Consider the following 21,894-nt stretch of genomic DNA (forward strand, 5'->3'; position numbering starts at 1 on the left):
ACCATCTTGCTGCAGCTTGACTGTGTGAAATGCATGCCTCTGAGCATGCACAAAATGCCTTTTACTCTCTGGTGAATATCACTTTCATATCCCTGCTTCCCCCCCCCCCCCAAAAAAAACCTTTAGGATTGGAGTTAAACAAGTAGAGAGCCATAATGCTTGGGCAAATTTAAACTCCTGAACTTCTCACAACAGAAAAAGAAACACACTACTGAAGAAGGCTGAAGGGATATAATATCTAGGTAGTCTTAAGGAGGGATGTGCACCTGAAAAGATGGTATGTTTTTTAAATTCGAATTTTAGGAAGGGCATAAATACCAGTAGTTATTTCCAGGACTCTGGAATTATTCGGGTTCCATTATTCCCTATGGAGACTTGAGAGCCAGAGTGGACTAGTGGTTAAGAGTGGCAGACTCTAATCTGGAAAACCAGGTTTGATTCCCCACTCCACTACATGAAGCCTGATGGGTGACCTTGGGCTAGTCACAGTTCTCTCAGAACTCTCTCAGCCCCACCCACCTAACAAAGTAAAGTGCCTGTTGTGGGGAGAGGAAGGGGTTGTGCTTGTAAGCCGCTTTGAGACTCCTTAAAGCTGTTTGGCAGGGAGGAGGGGAGGACGGGCTGCTTTTCTCTCCACTGCCGGGGGTTGGGGCTGCCCCAATAAACAGGACCTGATGTCATCACATAGATGATGCTGGTCGCAACTCCCAACCCTGCCTTCCTAAATCTCCCGCCCACCAACTGGGAGTCAGCGGGCAAGGAGAACAATGGGCGGTAGATTGCCCGCCAGAAGCGGGCACAAGGGAACCCTAGTTCAATTGCACTTGAAACTTCAGGGTTCTTCAGGCTGGAAAATAGCCACTCCAGCTGCCCTCCCCTCAAGAAGAAGAGTTGGTTTTTATACCCCGCTTTTCTCTACTTTAAGGAGTCTCAAAGCGGCTTATGAGCACAACCCCTTCCTCTCCCCACAACAGGCACTTTACTTTGTTAGGTGGGTGGGGCTGAGAGAGGTCTGAGAGAACTGTGACTAGCCCAAGGTCACCCAGCAGGCTTCATGTAGTGGAGTGGGGAATCAAACCTGGTTTTCCAGATTAGAGTCTGCCACTCTTAACCACTAGTCCACTCTGGCTCTCAAGTCTCCATAGGGAATAATGGAAGCTGAATAATTCCAGAGGCGGGGAGGCAGGGAGGATGGGCTGCTTTTCTCTCCAGGGCAAGGGTTGCCCCAACAAACCTGACATCATCACGTAGATGATGCTGGTTGCAGCCCCCAAACCTGCCTCCTTAAACCTCCTGCCGGTTGCAAGGAGGGACCTGGCAACCCTAAGCTGAACCCAGGCATCCAATTCTACAGGCCCCGGAACAAGATGCCCCCAGTCATCCTACTTGCTGGGAGAGAGAGAGAGAAAAGAAAAAAAGAGGGGGGAAAGCTATGAAATAGGGCTCTGTTCCTACAAAGGAAGGAGGGAGGGAGAAGGAGCCAGCCAGAGCCATGATTCTGTGCCTCCCTCCTGATGCCCAGGAAACTTGTAAAAAGCGGGGGGGAGGGGAAGAGAAGAACCGGGCTTGTAATCCTTAAAATGCTAGCTGTGTAACTTCCCAAATATTTCTGGAAGTATATGGGATACCTGTATTCCCAAGAATCCTGGATGCAACTCTGGATACCTGAATATACACTCAAATACTGGTAGTATATTTTTGGGGTGTATATTTAGAGGGGATATATTTGTACCTAGTCTTAAGCCCCACTACCTCACGCTGTAGAAAAATAAGATCTTTGCAGAATCTAAATCACCTCATTTCTCAAGGCAGAAACTGAAAGCACTGTTCTCATACCCCATGCTTTCCCCTCCCCATTTTTAATGCACTGTTTTAATCCCACTCCAAGCCTTATTCCCTGCAACGTCTCTTGAGAGAAGAATGTAGATACACTAATTAAATCATCAAAAGACTCATAGTGATAATATGCAAATCCCTTTTTCCTGGTTAACTGATGGTATGCCATATTACAGATACATGGGTTCTTCTAAGACTTCTGTGTATGCCTGTTTGTGGTGACTGCTGTTTATATAAATTGGAGATAGGAGGCAATAATCTGGCATTAACAGCTAGCTACTTGCTGCGTTTATCACACTTTTATTCTCCTCTGAGGCTCCGGCGTCTTGAGCTGTGGGTTATTTTCCTTGCTCCATGGTATTTTAGTATATACTTAATGGTATGTGGAAGTACTAGCATTAATGCTTCTTTTCAATGTGACATCATCAACTGGATCTTATCCATGATGTTAGATGCCACCCAATGAGACTCGTGTTTGGGATAATGGAACCTGTCAATTCTAAGCACTACCTCCAGTGCACACCTGCCCTATCACCATAAAATTTCTGTTTACAGGGCTATGTACTACCAACCAAGGACTTTAAAGCTACTTTTAAGGTGGGGGTAAAAATGGAAGAACAGCCTGGATGCTGAGAAGGAATTAAAAGAAGTCCTCGGTCCCAGGGATCGATGGGAAGTATGAATAGTTCAGCAGATGTTGGGTTTGCTTAGTGCAGGGTAGATGATATGAAATGAAAATGGCAATTTTTCGATTTATGGCTGATGCAAACAGTGGCAAAATTCAAGGTAGATTGACTCAAGTGTCAATACGATGGATTATCTCTTTTGGGTTCCATGTTACCAGTCCTGTAATTCAAGAGAGACCACATCTGTTGGTGCATGGGGAGGATGGGTTCCTTTTGATCCCCTAAATAGCTGTGCTGGGAATAGTGGGACCTGTGAAGACAAAAAGGAACACAGGCCCAGGCTGCAGTAGTGAAGGGAATAGGATAGCTCATCTTCCTCTTATGCCAGTGGAAAGGCTCATGAAATTCAGCTTCATTTGTACGCTTCTGTATTTTTTGTGGATGTGAATTGGCGGACAATACAAACAAGCCCAAAGGGTCTGGGACACAGCCTCCTAACAACTTCTCACCCAGAATAATGCTCTTCCTGACATGGACATGGACCCTGGGACCAGGGCCTGCAATAAACAACTCTGTACCTATGCAAAATGGGCATAAATCTAACATCAAATCACAACAGTCAGAAACCAGTAGAACATTTTAATCTTCAGGACATTCCATTGCTGACCTAAGAGTGGTAGTCCTCAAACAGAGAAGCTTCATGGGGAGATTATGTGAGATTGGTGAACTTGAGTTTATTCACAAATTTAGAGCAATGGGTCCCTCAGGGCTGAATAGTAAGATTGTCATTTCACTACAGATGCTAATTTTTTTGCCCCTTGCTTTAATAATGTCGATTACATTCTGCATTGAACCTTTGAATCCTGACTCCTTTCTTTGCAACACCCTCTTACCTTCTTACTAGGATATAAGGATTAAGATCTAAGTTCGTTCTTGTATCTGACAAAGGGAACTTTGACTCTCAAAAATATGCATCATGAACATTTTGTTGATCTCGAAGGTGCTCCTAGACTCGAATCTGGCTCTTCTATAGAGAAACTGAATGGTTTCATACAATGCGACTGTTTGCTCAGCCCCTTTGTTGTTATAAATCTTCTGCCCTTGTATTCTGTCAATTGTATTAATCACAATTCTGTGGTGCCAAGTTGCAAGGACTCCTTTTCTTAAGGCACAGGGTATTAAATATTTATTTTTCTATTATAGTACATTATTAAAATAAATGTGATTACTAGATTTTTTTTAAGCTGCTTTAGGAGCCAATCTGGTTGAAAATAGGTTTGTTTCTTTGATTCTATTCACCTCTATCAGTGTTACTAAAATGTTTGAGGGATTTGCATCGAGAATAAATGTGTTGGGCCAGATTCTGGGCTTCACTGTGTTTTCCAGGTGTTAGACATGACTGTGATTTGTTAAACTTCTACTAATTGTGCTAAAGAGGCAAATTGGATTAATTGATGTATAATGGCACTTGGTATTGTTGTTTAAAAACATTATGTGCTTCTGCTTGTATATCTTTGTAGTGATTCAGAGAGTCGAAAACTATGCAAGAAGATGAAAGTTGACCCTAGTTCAAAGGAGAAAGGTGTAGAATTGCTACATTACAAGTAAGTTGAAGGGTAATAGAGTTTCTGAATTGTGGTGACCAGTGAATGCAAAAACTCTGTATAATAGGGCCCCTCATTTTGTTACACCTCTATAATCTGGACCCTTACCCTTTTTAGATATTGCTGTATGGAGGATTAAGTAATGTGCAATCAATATGGTCATTATCGTATTGCAGTATAGTGAACTGATGGTCTTGGCTAACTTCTGTTGTACAATCCAGTCAGAGCGAAGTCCCATTGATTTCAGATGTGAGCTTAAACGTATGCTTAACTCTCCAATTGGAATCAATGAGACTTTAAAGTGTGCTTGACATTGTCTGGGTTGTTTCTATTAAGTATGTGTGTTTAGTGTAATCCTTATTCAACTTGCATAGACCTGATTAACACATTACTGCTTGTGTATCTATAGTTTCCTTGTTGTGATGCTGAAAAGCATATTGTTTACTTAAACAGTATGCTGGATTCAGAAGTTATTTAAAACAGACATATTTGTTGTTCAGATACTGATATATGTACTTTTGTCAACATTACCAGCTGGAAGTTGATGTATCTTCAAGGCCTGACGGGATGGGGGACTCACCAGTTACAATGGGTTGAATGTGAAACTTGCTTTCTGCCAGCAGAAGGGAGGGGAGATTTGTTTTTTTGGGTTTTTTTTTTGCCATTTCTGACCTTCTACTGAAGCCCCCCTGTCTCACAAGAGCAGAGTTTTGAGGAGCTGAGTTCTTAGCTGGAGGAAGACGTGAGACCATTCCGATGGTAGAAAATGACCTTTGGCTCTGACCAAATGTGCCGGCTTCTGTGATCTGTTTTAAACTTTTTGAAAGCCGATGTGTTTGGTAGAAATGGTTTTCTTCTTCTTAAAAACAGCAAAACTGTTTTGGGATCATTTGTACACTCTATATTCAATTCATAATGCTGTTCAATGAGACAGTTTCCTGCATTGCTACTTAGCACACTCGGAGGTTGGTTTACCAGCTCATTGACTTCAGCACGTGATTGTATTAGCTCTTTAGAGACCAATATGCATAATTATAGTGGCAGTGTTACAAATGTAAGTTTCCCTGGGCATCTGCCACTCCCCAAATCTTGCCTGTGGTAAATGCACTCATTAAGACTTTGTGGAAGTGATTGCTCATTAGAGACCTGTTTGCCTGAAAAAGTTATTTTCGATTGTTGTGTTTTGCACACCCTGCGAGTTGAGGAAAACTTCATTTATCCTGACCAGAGGAAACAGCTGCATAATTTTCTAATGACAGTCCTGAAATTAATTGCTGTTTTCTCCCATACTCCTTTCTTGACAGGGATGGAACATTTCACACTGAATATAACAGAGCACTCACATTGAAGGTAAATTTATACTAGTTTGAGATCTTCTGGAGAGTGAGATATCTTTGGATGTAAAGCAGATGTTAATGCTTGCAGCTTCATATGGGGGTGGGTGGGAGATGCATTTCAGAAACAGCTGTTTGGGCGACCTGAAGGTTTTCTTTCACCTCCCATATCTCCTTCACATCTGCCAGCCAAACATCCTGTAAATCTGTGTGTGATTAACTGGATTGAGACAATGTTAAATTGCATTATAAATTGGGAGCTTACTAACAATCTGGTAACAAATACAAGCTTTTTTCTTTGTGGGATTTCACCCACCCTCCTCCCCGGAAAGATCAATGCTAGTCTGTATCAAATTGTATGAATCTGACAATGATTGGGAATATATGCTTTCAGTTCATCTGCTATGAGATGAGGTTGAGGGAGAGATGGAAATGGCCTTTTTGCAGATCTGATTGTATACCCACAGGCTAAAATCATAGATTTTCTGGGTACAGCAGAGACAAAAATAGCGTTCTTTCCTCTTTACTGCTCTGTATAAAGCAAACTCTGGATAACGCGAAAGTGGAAAAACCCACTGAAAAAGTTGTAGGGAAGGGGTTGCATTTCAGCAAACAGAAAATATACCTGGAGAAAGCTCACCCCTTATGGTGACTGTGGAAAAGACTGAGAGTTAAATTTTAGAACCCAAGTGTTCCATAAATGCTTCATAAGCTAAAGACATATAGCAGGGAAGTCTGCTAGTGCGTTGTTGTTTTTACAAGTTCTTGCTGTAAAAACATTCTTCTGAAGAAGCTTTAGTACGAAATGCATGCAGAATTTTTTACCTGAACAATAATATATTCTTCCTTATTTGCACCTTAACCTTTATACCTATTTTAAATCTCCTGTAAACTGCCTTGGGAGCCTCTGACTGAAAGGTGGTATATAAATTCAAAACAAAGCTGCAAGAAAATAATGTATGCCAGTAATTTTACATAGTAATGTGGGGAGTGAAGTATCTACATTCCCATGTGTTGTCTCTTTCTCTCTCATACATGTACTCTTTAAATTTTGTCATTGTTATGATTCTTAACTCAAAGTGCTCTTCATGCTCACCTCACAGTCACTGTTCTGTTAGTGCTTTATACCATGTAATTTTCCAAATGACCCATTTGGAAATCTACGTGTAATAGATTTGTTGTACTCGGTGCATTGAGTTTATGTATTTCTGTTGTCCACATCTCTGATTTCTTTTGATCTTGCTTCTGCCCAGGTAATATCCTGTTGCCCACTTTCTCCAGCTCAAATTACATCCTATAATCAGATTTTTTTCTTCTAGCTCTGGCATCCTAGGTATTTGTTAGAGAATCTCCATTAACCCTCCTCCACGTTAGATGATTCCAATTGTCACAATGACTTTGTGTAAATATCCAGTGGAGAACAAGGCTGAGTTTCTGCCTTTCACTTAACTTGAAATTCATGTAGAAAGAATGTAGTGTTTAGTGCATGGCTTATGCAGACCTTTCCCCTCTGGGTTTTTTGTTTGTTTGTTTTGCTCTGTGAGTACTCTAGAATAGGGTTGTGCATTTGACAGTTTAAAAAATATCTGGTCAATTAACTGGTCAAGTATTGGTCAAGGGTTTTTAAAGCATTAAGCATCAACAGGTTTGATACTCTACTCATAAAAACAAAATAATTTGTTGTTCCCCAGTAACTGTCAACTTTCAAAAATGTAATAAATTTACATTTTAATGAATTTAGGTTAGTGGTGCTTATCAGCGGTTCTTGCTATTGGTAACTTTTATTTGAGATGTCTGCAGTTACAGCAGGCACCTGATAGGAGAAACTGCTAATTTTTCCCCTGGCTGCTGCAGGCCTTGAGGGTCAGTAGCCCGCATTCCTGCCCTGCTAACAGTGAGGCCATAACAACAAGTAAAAGGTTAGTTACTACTTACAGTTGCAATTATGGCTTCATAGAATATGTAATGATATTTGATTGTAATTGAGTAATAGGTGGTCAATTGATATGTAGCCATCTACTCTATAGTATTTTTTAAAATATGGAAGTTCCATCCAGGTTGAGCCTTTAGCTGTTATTTTCCTGGAAAAATTTCATGTGAGTTTGGAATTCTTGTGGGTGCAACCACCAAATGTTAGGTTCTTCAGCATTTCAAGTAGAAGATCTTCTTAACTGGATACCTTTTAAAATTAACATACTATTTCTTTCGTAACTACATACAGCTCACCCTCAGTCACACAGTGAAGATCCTTGTGCTGTGGTAGCAACTGCTGCCAAATCAACTTTTGTAAAGATCTGCATAGCCAATGAGAAACCCTGTTGTAAAAAAGGCCCATTTGACCCTGCCCACTTTCGAAAAACAATTGGTGGTCACCAGGAGAGGTGTTGGCGGGTTCTTTGGGGATCTGTGGCCTAATTCATCAAATATAGTTAGCTTACTGACCAAACTAGACTGGATTACTTCTATAAAGCTACCATAATTACCCACATCCATGCCCACCTCTTTCTCTTCTTTAAGGAAAACAGTTTTGGCAAAATGCAGTATTTTAAGCATTGCTGTAATCTACAGCTGACCAGTATAGTGTCTTCTTTGGTACCAGCAAAACCTTTTGTTTATGTACACTGATTCTCTACGGATGTCGGGTGATCAAACATTTCAAAAGTTTTATTATAATTATTGCACATTATTATTGTTGCGCACATTATTATTGTTGCGTCAACTGCACCGTTGAGCGGGACTTCCCCTGTCGATGCACCGCCTGGCTGAACCCAACCCTTTGCAGGTAGGGTTTCCTCGGCCTCAGACCACTCAGAGGAGGAGGACGACCCTTCCTCCCCTGAGCTGGCCAGCTTGCTAGCTCTCTGGAAGCAGGGAGTGTGATTCACCAGCCATCCCCATTGGCCTCCACCCACGCTGCTTTATACCCCGCCACCACCTGTGCTCCCCCATTCGCCTCCATCCGAAGCTATAAATGACCCCTCCCTCTTTCCTCTTTCTTCCCCTGCCCCGGGGAATCCCACCAGCGGGATTCTGCCCGGCCCAAGCTCTTCCGCCCGCCCCGAGTTGGTCAAGCTCTGGGTGGGGCTTCACTTCGGGTGCCTTTCCTCCGCGCCTGATCCCTCCCCCGTCCCAACCACGACCTTCCCTCGGCCGCTGGGGCGGGAGCCGCGCCGGCTCACCTGCCACCCTGGGGGTGCTGGCCCCTGCTGCCCTCCTCCCTCCTGCCAGCCAATGGGCGGGGTCTCTGGAGCCTTCCCGGGGCCCCTGGTCACCAACCGGCCCGGGTTCCCTGCAATGCCGCAGCTGTCGCTGTGCCCCGCTTGCTGGGCGTGGTCCGCCCCCGCCTCTTCTCCCGCTCGCCAGCTGACAAGCGGGGCCGTCGGCGGTTGCGGGGGCCTCTGGCCCGTTCGCCGGGGCGCGTGGAGGAGGCTCGGGCCCACCTCCGCTTGCCGCCCCTCCCGACTCTTTCCCCGGTGAGTGGGGGTTTCCCGGGCCCTTCTCCTCCCTCTCGAGGGCTGGGGCTGGGGTACTCGGGACGGCCTGGGACAATTATCTTTTATTAAAATATTGCACGCCTTCTTGTATTGAACATCAAATTGACAGGAACAAACCTCTATAGATCTGGTGTGTTATATTTTATGGCAGTATGAAAATGAACTCGGCAAAGGTTGATGGTCAGTTCTAATTAGGCTGCCATTGCTGCTTCTAGCTCTCTTTCTGTTCTCAGCTGCAATCCAGAGTCTTTTTGAGCATATGTAAGGCCAGCTTATATATGATACAGTTTGGAACTTTTTCTTTTTAAAACTGCTGCTTTATCACAAATTGCTTTGGAAACTCTCCCAGGTTTGAAGGATGTTTCTCAAGCAACACTTTGGCTTCTATTTAGAAAAAAAAAAGAATCTTAAGGCATTATGCTTTTACAGACCTTGATGCACAGTGCTCGAATGCAGGCTTGGTTTGATGTAAATTTGGAGATTTGTCTTCCTATTGTTGTATATTGTTAGGAAGTTCAATGATGATGTGAACATAGCAAATGCATTTCCATACTTGTCATTTTAGCTGTATTTGTGTGTGTAGCGTAGACATACTTGTTGGCTTTGACAGTTTGATGGGCAGAAAAAAAGCCAGTGTTAGCAAACTTTAGCCGTTCTATCAACGTAAGAAGAAAACTAAAATAAAAAATGTGTATTGGGCTCAGCTGCATGCTGATCCACGCTAGAAGGGGAAAAAATACCCCAATGCCCCAAAGGCTATTTTACAATATCTAGGAATGCTGTAGCACAAATGCACAAAAATTGAGCAATATTTTCCTAGCTCTACATTCTGGACCTGGTCTACCAGATAGGAATGGTGTCCCTAGTCCCCCTTTTGGAAGCTGCTCGTATGTCCACTTTTCTGTACATCTGAAGCTTTACCACCAGGAGTGATAAATACTCTGTGCTCCAAGAGGCCTGTTATGGGTACCCCCTTTGGCCAGGTACAGAGACTAGAATGATAGAAACTTATTATCACCATCTTATATTCTAATATTGAAGTTGGCTTAATTTTGGAATATTAAATCCGGTGGCTGGAGCTGTGAACAGGCAAGATAGATCTTTCTACAAACCTAAAAAGGGGCCCAGGTTTGAAGAAAAATGTGAAATCTTAAAAAAAAAAATACATTGGATGCTTTAAAAAACCCAAAAAATGATTTTTAAAAGTGCCTTCAGCTTTAAGCAACGGATTCTCTCAGTGGCTGTTGCTAGGCAACCACAGTATTCCAGGCTTCAGTTTCTGTGAATAAAAGGCAAGGGGAGGGGCAGAGCCCTTTCCAGGCCTATTTTGGCCTCTGAGGGAGGTCTCACTTGGGCCAGGCCTAGGGTTGCCAGCTCCAGGTTGGGAAATTCCTAAAGATTTTGTGGTGAAGTCTGAGGAGACCAGGGTTTTGGGAGGGGAAAGGCCATATCATGGTATAATGCCACAGAGTCCATTTTCCAAAGCAGCCATTTTCTCCAGGGAGACAGATCTCTGTTGTCTGGAGTTCAGTTGTAACTCTTGGAGATCTCCAGGTCCCATCTGGAGGCTGGCAAACCTAGTCCAGGCAGCAACCTCTGGGTGACTTGATACCACTTGACTTGCATTACTCACCTAGGCCAGGCTGCTTGCTACTTTTTAACAGCAGCCACCCTATGAAAGTCAGTGTGGTATAGTGTTTAGAACTTCAGAGCAGGGTCTGTGAGACCCTGGTTCAAATCCCCAACTTGCGGTGGAAGCTCACTGATAGATTTTGGACCAGTCAGCCTAACCTACCTCACAGGGTTGTTGTGTGGATAAAAAAGAGGAGAGGAGACTAATGTAAGCTGCTTTGGTGGGAGGAGATGGAAAACTTAAGATGCAGGGGCAGATAAAGGTTGGTTGGCTGTTGGATGGGAAGGAGATAGGGCTGCTAGCTCCAGGCTGGGAAATTCCTGGAGATTTGGGAGGAGGGTGGGGTTTGAGGAAGGGAGGAACCTTAGAAAGGTATAATGCCATAGACCCTCCAAACGTAGCCATTTCCTCCAGGGGAACTGGTGTTGCCAGCCTCCATGTGAGGGCTGGAGATCACCTGGAATTATAACATCTCCAGATGACAGAGATCAGTTCCTCTGAAGAAAATGGCTGATTTAGAGGGTGGTAAAAGGTAGGTTGATGAATGACTGAGAAGGTGAGAATGAGGCAGGGGAAGTGAAGAAGATGTGGGGGTTGACAGGAGAAGCGAAAGAGGTAATAGTGTGGGGAGGGGGATACAGGGGAAAGTGAGGTGCCTCCTAAAAAGTCCTTGAGGATTTCTTCCCATGCATGTTGTGGGCCCGCCCCAGTGGCCAGCAGCACACAACTGAGCCATAGTTTTCCCAAGTAGAGGCTGCTGGGGGGGTGAGAGGGAAAGCTGAAGATAGAGGAACCGATAAATGTAGGTTGGATGTTGAGTGGGACAGGGAGAAGGAAGCAGGAAAGGGGGAGAGGCTATGGGGATTTCAGAAAAGGGAAAGAGGAAATAGTGGGGGAGGGGGAAATTAGTTACCTCGTGCAAGTCCTTGTGAGTTCCCACTTGGTATATATATTCCCCTGCTTCCTTCCATCACCACCCCCTGCATCCACATACAATTGCTGTAGACATTAAAATTGATTATTGCCTTCTTCACTACTTAGCAAGGTTTAATTGTGCTGTTCCTTTTTACAATTATAAGGTCAATGCATGGTGGTGGACAGTGTCTCACCCTGGCTTGCAAGTCCATCTCTCCAGACACTTCATTATCTGCAGTTTAAAAATCATTTTTAAAGAATGAAGAGCAAAGGAATGAGCAAAAGGCAACCTACTGCCTGTTCTGTTGAAAATGTGATGCATCCTTTCGACTAGTTGAGAGAGAGAGAGAAAACATCCCAAGTGCTGAATTGGTGCTTTCTGTTTCTATGATGATGAATGCAGTGGTGGTGCACGGGGATTCTTCACACTGGAATGAACCTATCTCACTCTTAGCATTTGAAGAGCTGGAACCCCCCCCCCTCCCCCTTACAGAGAGATCTGCGTTGAACGTTAAGGCTGTGCTCAAACAGCAGAAACAGAAAATGATCTATGTGGTGCTCTTAAATAGCCAAATGACTTTCCTTGAACTCAAGAGAATATTAATTCTTGTTACTCTGGCCTCCCTATTTCCTCTTGAAATGTAAGAAACCAAATGATTATTTAACTGTCATCTTTTTTCCCCTTCTTTTTTTGATGGGGAGAAAATGTTCGGTTATATTTTACAGGCTGTAGTCTACTGACAGGGAATACTTTGAGAGTCAGTGTGGTGCAGTGGTTTGTTGGACTAAAATGACCCAGCTTTCGGTCCCCATGGGAACTTGCTGAATGACCTTCAGCACTAGGTCAGCCACGCACACTCAGCTGAACATACTTCACATGGCGGTTGTGTGGATAATATGGAGGAGGAGAGAATCATGTATATAGCCTTGGGCTCTTTAGAAGAAGGATGGGATAAAAATGTAAACAGATTTTTGGATGTTGTTCAACTGATAATGAACATTATTGTTTCCTATGTGATATGCAGGAGGGACTGTACAATTGGAACCTAAAACTTGTATATGCAGTTCCACAGGTTACACCTTAAAAATCTCTATTTAAAAGAATTGCTAGAAACGCTGGTTTTAAATTGGAATTACATAGCAGAGCAAAAATGCAATTTAAAGAGTAGGAATATGAACATTGGTATGGTCACAGTTTGGTTGCAGCTGTTCTTAAAAGGGCTTGTCTTTTTTCCTGCTTCTTGGCAGTCAATGGTGGCCTTTCTAAAGGATCCAGAAGGAGCACCGTTATGGGAAGAGGATCCTGAAGCCAAAGACATTGTCCATGTAGACAGTGAGAAGGTATGTCAAATGGAATTATAGCTAATTCTGTGGTTCCCAGAATAAGAACAAAAAAAGGAGGGATTTCAACCCAGAACATGCCAGGTAACCAAAAAGGCTGGTGTGTGTGTGTGTGGGGGGGTGCGCTTACGCCCATGGGGATGACACACAACCTAGGAAGTGCACCAGTGTGCCCACAGTGCCCACGGGTTGATAGGTTTCAGCCATTGATGAATATTGTAGGGTAATAATGGAGGAATTTTGAACAACAAAATAATGGGAAAAATAATGGTCAATATATTGTTCACTATCAATCTAGATAAGTGAAGTGCCTAAAGTTTTTTATGCATCAGCACAGGCTGTAAACACAGCTAAGATTTCCTTAACCACCAAATTATGTTGTGCTATTTAACAGTGTTTTATCCATAAAAGCTGATTTTAAATTATAGTACTACTTTATCATCAAACTATGCATCATTATCGTGCTTGCTGGTCTTTCCCTGGTAACAATTGGAGTACCTCGTTGCATGATTTTTTCTACTCTGTTGGTTTTAAATTTTAATTGATTGGGCTCCCACAGGTATTTCATAGAGAGTCATTTGAACTTCTTTGCTTTCATTCTGGTATTAGGAACAGTTACTTTGGCATTCACTTGCTGTAAGAAGATTAATTATTAATGTTCACCTTTCTGTTCTCTATTACAAGCTCTCCTGGGGTCATTTTCAATTTAAAAATTTCATCTCGCTTTCCCCATCACACTGCCTCTGAAATATCCATTCCTGTGTCCCCCTCACTGCCCTGGATTGGTTTCTGTTGAAAGGAAGCAAACTTGATTTTTTTGTTTATTAAATTCAGTTCTTAATAAGAAAGGGGTGCATCATGTTTCATTGAAGGAAATAGTCCCTAACACCCAATTGTCAATTGAGACTGCGTACACCCATGATGCATCCTAATAGCAATGGGTATTTGGACAGTTGCTTGGCTGTCCCTGGGCTGGATATATGCTTTATGTCTCCTGCCACGACAATGCCTTTATGTTGCCTGTACTGACCCTCAGAGTCCTGGAGTATCTTTATAAGCTATAAAGAAGATGAGTAGTAGGAGAGAATTGAGTCAGAATTTATTTTCAATAATATATGGACCTGTATTCTTCTGGCTATAAAGTTGGCTCAGTGAGCTCTCCCCTAACGCAAGCCGGGTCTATCCATCCCTCATGTTTATAAATATTTTAAATAAATACATACCATCCTATGCAATCTGAGTCCCATGGTCCTACAGTCAGAGTGCAGGTGTGCTGCAGAAATGTTACTTGTGACTCAAGCAACTTCCCTTGTGACTGGGATGTTACTGTCATTGGGCTCTTTCTTTGCAGAGTTGTTTAATCAAGCTGCAGTGGCCTACGGAGATTTTGTTCCTTGGGGTTACTGGAATGTTGATGTAATTAGCCCAAGGGCAGGACAGACCAACAGACTGGAAGGTTTCCATCAGAATCTTTGTCAAGGGCAGGTTAGCCCTCACTCCCCAAGAGCCACTTGCTGAAGCAGCAGTCTTTTGCTGCTTGCAATCATTTAGGCTGGTGGTAAACCTCAGCTACATTTCCAAGTCCTCTGAAAATATCATTCCTCTAGGTGTGAGAGTTTTACATGAAATTTGTGAGGCTCAGTTTCTTCAGTTCACGGTTTCATATTTGTTTTCTCTTTGGGTTTTAAGGAACTTAAAAGGCTTCTGAAGAAGGAAGATAGGCCCCTGCTGCTGATGTTCTATGCCCCTTGTAAGTAATCTAATATGTAAGATGTCAAACTTTTTTTCCCTTCGAAAGTCCTTGTTAAGTTCCCATTGCTAACTTATGCTTTTAATGCATCCAAAATAAATGCCATGGGTATGGTGTTATTTCCCCCCCACTTAATATTATTCTTTGTGCAGTTCTCATTCCAAATTTCAGCATAAACTTTAGAAGTGGTACAAGAATATTTTACAATATGTATGTTTCCTCTAGGGACCTCCACTTGAATTATATTGTGTGTGTGTGTGTGTGTTCAGTGCTGTCAAGTCACTTCTGACTTATGGCGACCCTATGAGAGAGAGAAACATTTAGAGACTCTCATAGCCTTAAGTACAGGTTAACGTCAGATGCATGGTTTTTGAACATTTTTTTTAAAAGCCTGGAGTAACTGGTCAGCAGTTTCCTAAAACAGCTGGACTTAACCCGCCTGAGAAGCAAATTAATCTGGATCACAGGGCCCTATCAGATTGGTTGATGGCACATAGTAAATGAGGCTAAGACTATTCAGGATGCTCAGTGAGGAGGTTGATGATGCAGTAGCAAGGAACTAGTTAGAAAGCCGCCCCGTCATCACCTTCAAGGAAGTGAGAGGAGGTTTGGCCGCAGGTGGCGCGAACAGAGAGCCAGTCTGCACTCACACCTGGGCCTGACTCAGAAAGAGAGGCTGGCCCAAGGAGGGGACATATATGGACCTCCATCTGGCTGACTCTCCCTCTTTGGGAAAGTAAATGAATATTATAGGACCTGTGAGAGCTCCAAGAACAACAGGAATTGTTTCAGCAGTTTACAAATTCTGGGTTGGATCAAAACTAAACTTAATGAAAGGCACTTCTGCCAGTGGAATGGAACTTTCCTGTTTCCTGCTGTAGTCCGTTGATCTCCCTGACATGCTGCTCTTGGGGGGCTGAGATACTCAGAAACAGCAGGAGTGGCAAATGGAAGGGGGGGGGAGTTAGTCTGATTTCCACCCACTATATTCAACTGGCTTTTCCCCACTGATGGCTGCCAACTCTTCAGTGAATTTACAAGGAAATTAAAGAGTGTTTTGACTTGAACTGTATTGTGGTACTGCTGAATCGTCTTGGGTTACACCTTCTGTCTTCTCTGACTGGCACCTAAGGGGAGTGAAAAGGTTTTTGCAGTTCAATTCAGTTCAGACTCGTGGACTGACAGATTGGTGTCGCCAGTCCAAGATTTATACTCTGGTTAACCATTGACCTCAGAGAGGTCACAAGAATTCTCCAGACTTCCTTTCTAGTGTATTCATATGTCCCAACAAGATATTGCTGTGTGGTTGATTGCTAATCCCAAAGGGAAGATCACCATTAGATCACTTCTAATGGAGATACCGTAGGTCTCCATTGGAAGTAATTAGGCTCCTGAAAGTTCACATGCAATTCTAGCATAAGTTACAGCTGTAGATATGAATTCCTTACAAAAGCAGGTTCAGATACTTGCTTGATTTAAAAAAAAAAGACAGGGTTTGTCTGTGTCTATTCTTTTTTCTGAGTATTGCTCAGAATGTGATGGTTTAATTTCAATGTGAATGAAAATGGAAATATATGTATTCTACCTTTCATTATGATGTTTTCAGACCAAATGTATGTAACACATCCTGTCATGAGTGTTTCCAACATTAGAACAGCACCATCTCCCAGTAGACCCACATAGATCAACCCATGCAGTATGTCACAAGAGTGCTGCATAAGGTGCTTACCAAGTAATTGTAATTACTCAAGCAAGCTTCCAGCTGCAGAGAAAGGACATGCAACTCCAGGGTTTCTCCTACAGAATGTCATAGAGTGCAACTTCATGACATCAAAAATACTTTCACACAATCACAATCTCCTTTATTGGCATAAGTAAACAATACTTGTCAGGTAATATAGCTCTTATGCAGGGGCTGGGGGGAGAGCCTGTTGAAAAGCTTAACAGCAGGGCATTTAAATAAAAACTGATATCTTCCATGAATATTATCCAACTTGGACTTGAAAATCTTGGAGTTCTTTGCTCTCATAGTTGTACTAATTCTAGAGCAACATCCTTAGAGCTTCTCATAGTCAAAACCCTTTTGATTTTACACCCTACTTTTATTAGTGACCAACATTGTAATCACAGCTCTTTTATCCCCAATCTCTTAGTCTTCTAGAGTTAACAACCTATAAAAGCATGAGGAGGTGTATCCCTTTCCTTTCTTCTTTTTTCTAACCTATGCAATCCAAGCTGTTTCTTTCAGAATCTTTTCATGCTCTTTGTTCCTGCAGTTGCTGTACCTTTTCTGCCTTGAATTCATCCACCAGAGCCTTCTGCATTTCTGCCTTCATATAGGCATTTGCATGTCCTCAGCTGTGCAGTAGACATACAATTATTTACTGTTTGGAAAGTCACACCAGACACACACATCATGCTTCACATGTTCACAGGGAGAACCACTGGTATAGTTTTTGCAAACACAACTGATGTCTCTCCAGTAGTCTGTGGATCATTGCTTACCACTGTATATTATTGACTTCCTGCAAGTAAAGGGTGACATGGAAAATTTAAATACAAAATATGTTAAATGTTGCCATATCAAGATATGTTGCCAGTTTCCTAGAAATGGTGTTGGTTCAAGGGGGAAAAGTGAACACATACGTGCACATGAAGCTGCCTTGTATTGGGTCAGGCTATTGGCCTATCAAGTTAACTGTTGTCTACTCTGAATGGGAGCAGCTTTCCAGGTCTCATGTTGAGGTCTTCCACATCACCTACTACCTGATCCTTTGAACTGGAGATGCCACAAACTGAACCTCAACTTTCTGAATGTGAAGCGATGCTCTGTCACTGTTCCATGGTCCCTCCCCATTGAAACTGTTACATATTTCAAAATAATGACATGACTTTGTATTTTAATGATCTTGTATGAACGTGTGTGGTGCCATTAACAGTGGCATTCTCTGCAGCTGTTTCATGATATTTGGAGATGCAGCGTAGCATTCAGACTGTCCTCACTTTCCCTAGGTCTAATTCTTCTTCATTCTAGCCATTGATCATGCTTGATGCCTATTGCATGGGTGTTGCAGGGCATGACTCCTCCAGTCTGATGGCTTTTGTGCAGGCTGGCATTGTGAAATCAGGGGTATGTTCCTTGAGGCTTCTGTAGTTTGCAACATCAGCTCCAGTTAGTCCTGTCTGAATACTGCTGACACAGCTGCTGCCCGTGATGACTTCTGATAGCTCTACAAGACTTGTTGTTTCTGCATGCAGATTTACTCTTAACCTTCTTTCTTTTAAACTTCTGGAGGCGCTTCAGGATGTGCGAGTATATCTCAATGGCCTTGCTGTTTTCCTGGTTCACAGCATGTGTTGCAACCTCCTGCTGTCTTATATCAAGTTGAAGCTTTAATACCTGCTTTAAGCCTATAAATCATTCCTTCAGGGAGAGAACAAAACTCCAGAATGCCTTCATAATTTTACTTCCCTTGCAAGTCGCTGTTTCCCCCTTTCCTGCAATGTGTATCATCTGACCCTTCAGTCAGATTGAACAGTTCCCCTAGACACTCCGCTTCTTTGCCTCCTTCCTGTTTTCTTTCCTTTGAAGCAGCAAAACACCTGCTATCATTTGAGTCTGCAATGTTTTTCTTCTCTCTTGATGATTACAAAGGTGCCAAATTACTTTCAAGCAATTCTTTTGGGTCCCCCCCCCCCCGGGTTTCCATTCAGTCTATAAATTTAGTAAGGGCAATTTGAAATAGTATGCTTCCAGGTATGCCCAAGAGGAAATTAAACCGTTTGTTTAAAGTGTGCGTGCATTCAAAATTCTCTCTGTCTCGACTTCCTCCTAGGACTTTTATGCTCCAGGTTGCCTGATCTTGCATGTACAACTGCACATTTTGGATTTGTAGGTTATGTTCTAACTGTTACACATGTGCATTTTGCCACTGTTTTCAGTTTTTTCTGTACAGGTTACCATTGTGTATGAGTGTGTGTGTGAGTTTCTTAAATTGTAATACAAAAGAGAAAGCTGGTGTGATCAGGTTGACTTTTCTTTGCATGCAGTGTTTTAATCAATAGCATTCGTTATGCTTTTTTTTAAAAAGGCATTGAAAACTGCAGTGAATTGCACACATATCCGTTCTAAAATTAATTTTAGAAATTCTCCAAGCAAAAACAGAAGACAGGTGGAGCAGAACATAGGGCAGAGCCAACCATGGAACAACAACAAATTGGCATGGGGACATCTGCTAATCCCTTGGGCTGGCAGATGATGGATGATTGCCATTGCTTTGTAATAAGTATATATTTCGTTTCAGGGGCATAGCCGTGTTGGTCTGCAGTAGAATAGCCAGATTCAAGTCCAGTAGCACCTTTAAAGACTAACAAGCTTTTCGGGGTATAAGCTTTCAAGAGGCAAAGCTCCTTTTGAGTAGCTCTGGTCTGTGTTTTGCTCACTCTGTGCGTGTTAATTGTTAAAAAGCTTAAAATTGTACTCCCAAGCAGTCCAAAGCCTGTGCCAAGGAGTGCTGAATTATGTGGTTTGTATAAATAATGCAAAATGAACACATTTGCAGGAGGTCTTATTTTGCATAATATATTTAGCACTTTTTACTATTTTGCCTAATTTATTCTTTTTACTAGTCATGGGGAGGAGCAATTGGGACACTGTAGGATGCTGAAACCGTACTTCAAAGCCTTGGTACTTATTTAGCCATGTTTAGCATTTTGTTTTGGAGATTTCAGCAGGAATTTCCCACATGCTGGTAGAAACTTGCTGCTTCTAATTTGACTTTATCACAGCATTCATTCAACCTTGGCTATGCCTTAAGTTGCAGCATGGGACTCTAAGGCACTGCCATGCCTTGCTTCAGTAACATAATATCAAAAATGAAGGGAATGTTTAGAACTCTTTGAGTATTTTGGTTTGCAAGAGAACCTGGAGGAAGGAGGTATTTTGATTTTCTGTGCAGCAAATGACATTAACGCATAGAAGTCTGGCCTGTTAGTACATTGTGAATTGTTTGTCAACGATCAGCATTTGATAACTTGTTCTGCACTGTGGGCCATGCTGTAAAGGAAGGGAGGGCAGCACATAATTTGCTAAACTGCTTCACTCAATTTGCAATAAAATATGTGTTAACTATCCATGGAAGTGGGCCATCCCATGGATGTCAGGCAAATACTCTCTCAACAGCATAACTACTTAGAACACTTGGGATTATTCAAGTAATGTTGGTTGAATCCAAAGAACTCAGAGCAGAGCTAGAAGAATGGATCCTTCCTACATTCTTTTCTTCTTTTGCAGCCTTCCATGCCGTGTGAAAAAACAAATTAACCCATGTTCCCTTGGGAATGGACCCTTGGGAATAGTACGGGCTGTAGCTTGAATGAGAAATCCACAAAAATTGCAACTCCCTCTTTTCACAAGGGAGCCTTCTGTTTGCTCCAGGATACCTTAGGTTCCATCCCCATGCTATTGATCTACAAATCTTAAAATGTTCAAGTAGATTTGTTGAACAAACAATATCCTAGAAGCAATTTTATTTGGGTGGGAGAGGATGAAGGACCTTACTTAGCCTGTGATATAATCAACCAGGAATGATTATCAAGTTTTTTCTCATGGCATGAATCGTTTCTGGCCTTCCAGATCGCAAAGGCTGATTTCTCCCTCTTCTGCACAGACTAGCAGATGCTGCCTATTAGCTTGTATGTTCCTAGGAATCAGTCACCTGAGTCAATGGTCATCTTGCATTTAAGGACCAAGACCCTAACCCTGCCCATCCCTTTTGTGCTCTGTTTAACTTCTAAAAAGAGCAGCAGTTTAAAAGGAGATTTTTTAACCCCTCCTAATTTACTTCGCAATGTGTTCATTTATTTTGAGGCATAGTGTAGCTGTGTCAGTTTTTTACTGTCAGGTCTGTCTTCAGAGCCTGAGATCAGAAGCTTTTGAGTCCTAATGGAGGCTCTTCTTAGAATTATAGTTGTTCTTTAGTAATCAACCTGACACCACCACTGCTGGTCTCTTGATTTCTATGTACTTAATTTGATGAAAAGTGTTTGGGCAAAATGCTGAAGTCTTGCTTAATCTAAATCGAGCCTGTAAGTGGGTCCTGGGTTGACTGAGACCTCCAGGTAGGAATCTCTCCAACAAGAAGCAACCAATTACTCAGTCAAATACAAAAAAATTTGTTAACAAGATGGATAAACTAGCACAAACAGATCAATAGTGAATTAGAACAGGGTAAAATAACACTGCTGTGAAGAATGGCTATGAAAATAAAGGTGTGTGCTTTCCTAACTATCTGCGCTTAACAGAATTCTGCTGGGGAGGGCGGGATATAAGATTGAAAAATATATAAATAAAAATCCAGGATACAGTCATTGCAAGCCTCTTGTGAATGGTGTATTCCAGCTACTCTTGTTTGTAGATCAAGTTCCTGCTGCTTGGCAAAGCACGCTACACGGTCAGTCCGTAGGCAAGGTTCTTCGAGTCATATATTGTCCTTGTTCTATTAGGACTTTGGGAAGCATGGCGATCTAAAGTCAACCTTGTGTTTTGTATCTAATACAAGGCATTCAGAGTTGGTTCCTCCCCTTTGCCCTCAAAATGATCTTGTGAGGTATGTTAGGCTGAGAGCAGGTTTCATGGCCAAACTGAGATGGGTCTCCCGCGCCCAGCTCCTTGGAATCAAACCAAGACAGCCAAGTTTATCTCACTGGGATCTCAGAAGGGGAACTGAGTCTGTCTCCTCCTCTTCTGACTCAAGAGCATGTTAGAAATCCCAAAATGGCATTTTCTGATTCTCGCTGTAAGAAACACTGTACATATCATGTCCAACTTAACAGGAGGATTTTGAGATGGGAGCGAGATGTGGCTTGCAGGCCACAAATGAAGCATCTGTGCTTTTAAAGATAAATCATTCTGTAATGTACATGTATATTGTACTTGAAAAATTCAAAACTAGAATAAATTATAAATCACCCTACTAGCATACAGATATAATTTTGATCAAACAAACGTTTAGCATCCTTGAGAGGTATTAAAAGAATCTAGATCATGCAATTTGAGAATAATTCTGTGCTTTTTATCTTATGCTGTAATTCTCTTGTTGTATCTCAGTTGAATGATAGGATGTGTGCAGAAAGATCATTTAATCCATAGCATTTTGCTCTCGGAGATGAGTTAGTGGAATTACTAATCTTCATCTCTTTCTCTGTCTTTTGTTTTAGGGTGTGGAGTTTGCAAAAGAATGATGCCATCATTCCAGCAGGCAGCCACAGAACTGAAGGGCATGTATGTAAGTGAGAGAGGCTGCAAGATAAATAGGATGTTTGGATTTTTTATATTTTAAATGTATACTTTAGTTTCTTTT

General features: G+C 42.2%; 1 protein-coding gene across 1 annotated transcript in view; it reads left to right on the forward strand.

Moving 5' to 3' along the window:
* PDIA5 (protein disulfide isomerase family A member 5) overlaps window positions 1-21,894 on the forward strand; it is a 171,417-nt gene that overhangs the window by 46,769 nt on the left and 102,754 nt on the right. Inside the window, exons 5-9 of the mRNA XM_056861153.1 lie at window positions 3,983-4,066; window positions 5,371-5,416; window positions 12,691-12,783; window positions 14,473-14,533; window positions 21,752-21,819. Of these exons, the coding sequence (XP_056717131.1) occupies window positions 3,983-4,066; window positions 5,371-5,416; window positions 12,691-12,783; window positions 14,473-14,533; window positions 21,752-21,819 (352 nt within the window). The remainder of the gene's footprint in view (window positions 1-3,982; window positions 4,067-5,370; window positions 5,417-12,690; window positions 12,784-14,472; window positions 14,534-21,751; window positions 21,820-21,894) is intronic.

This window comes from Euleptes europaea, chromosome 15 (assembly GCF_029931775.1).
Source record: "Euleptes europaea isolate rEulEur1 chromosome 15, rEulEur1.hap1, whole genome shotgun sequence".
In the NCBI taxonomy this organism is placed as follows: domain Eukaryota; kingdom Metazoa; phylum Chordata; class Lepidosauria; order Squamata; family Sphaerodactylidae; genus Euleptes; species Euleptes europaea.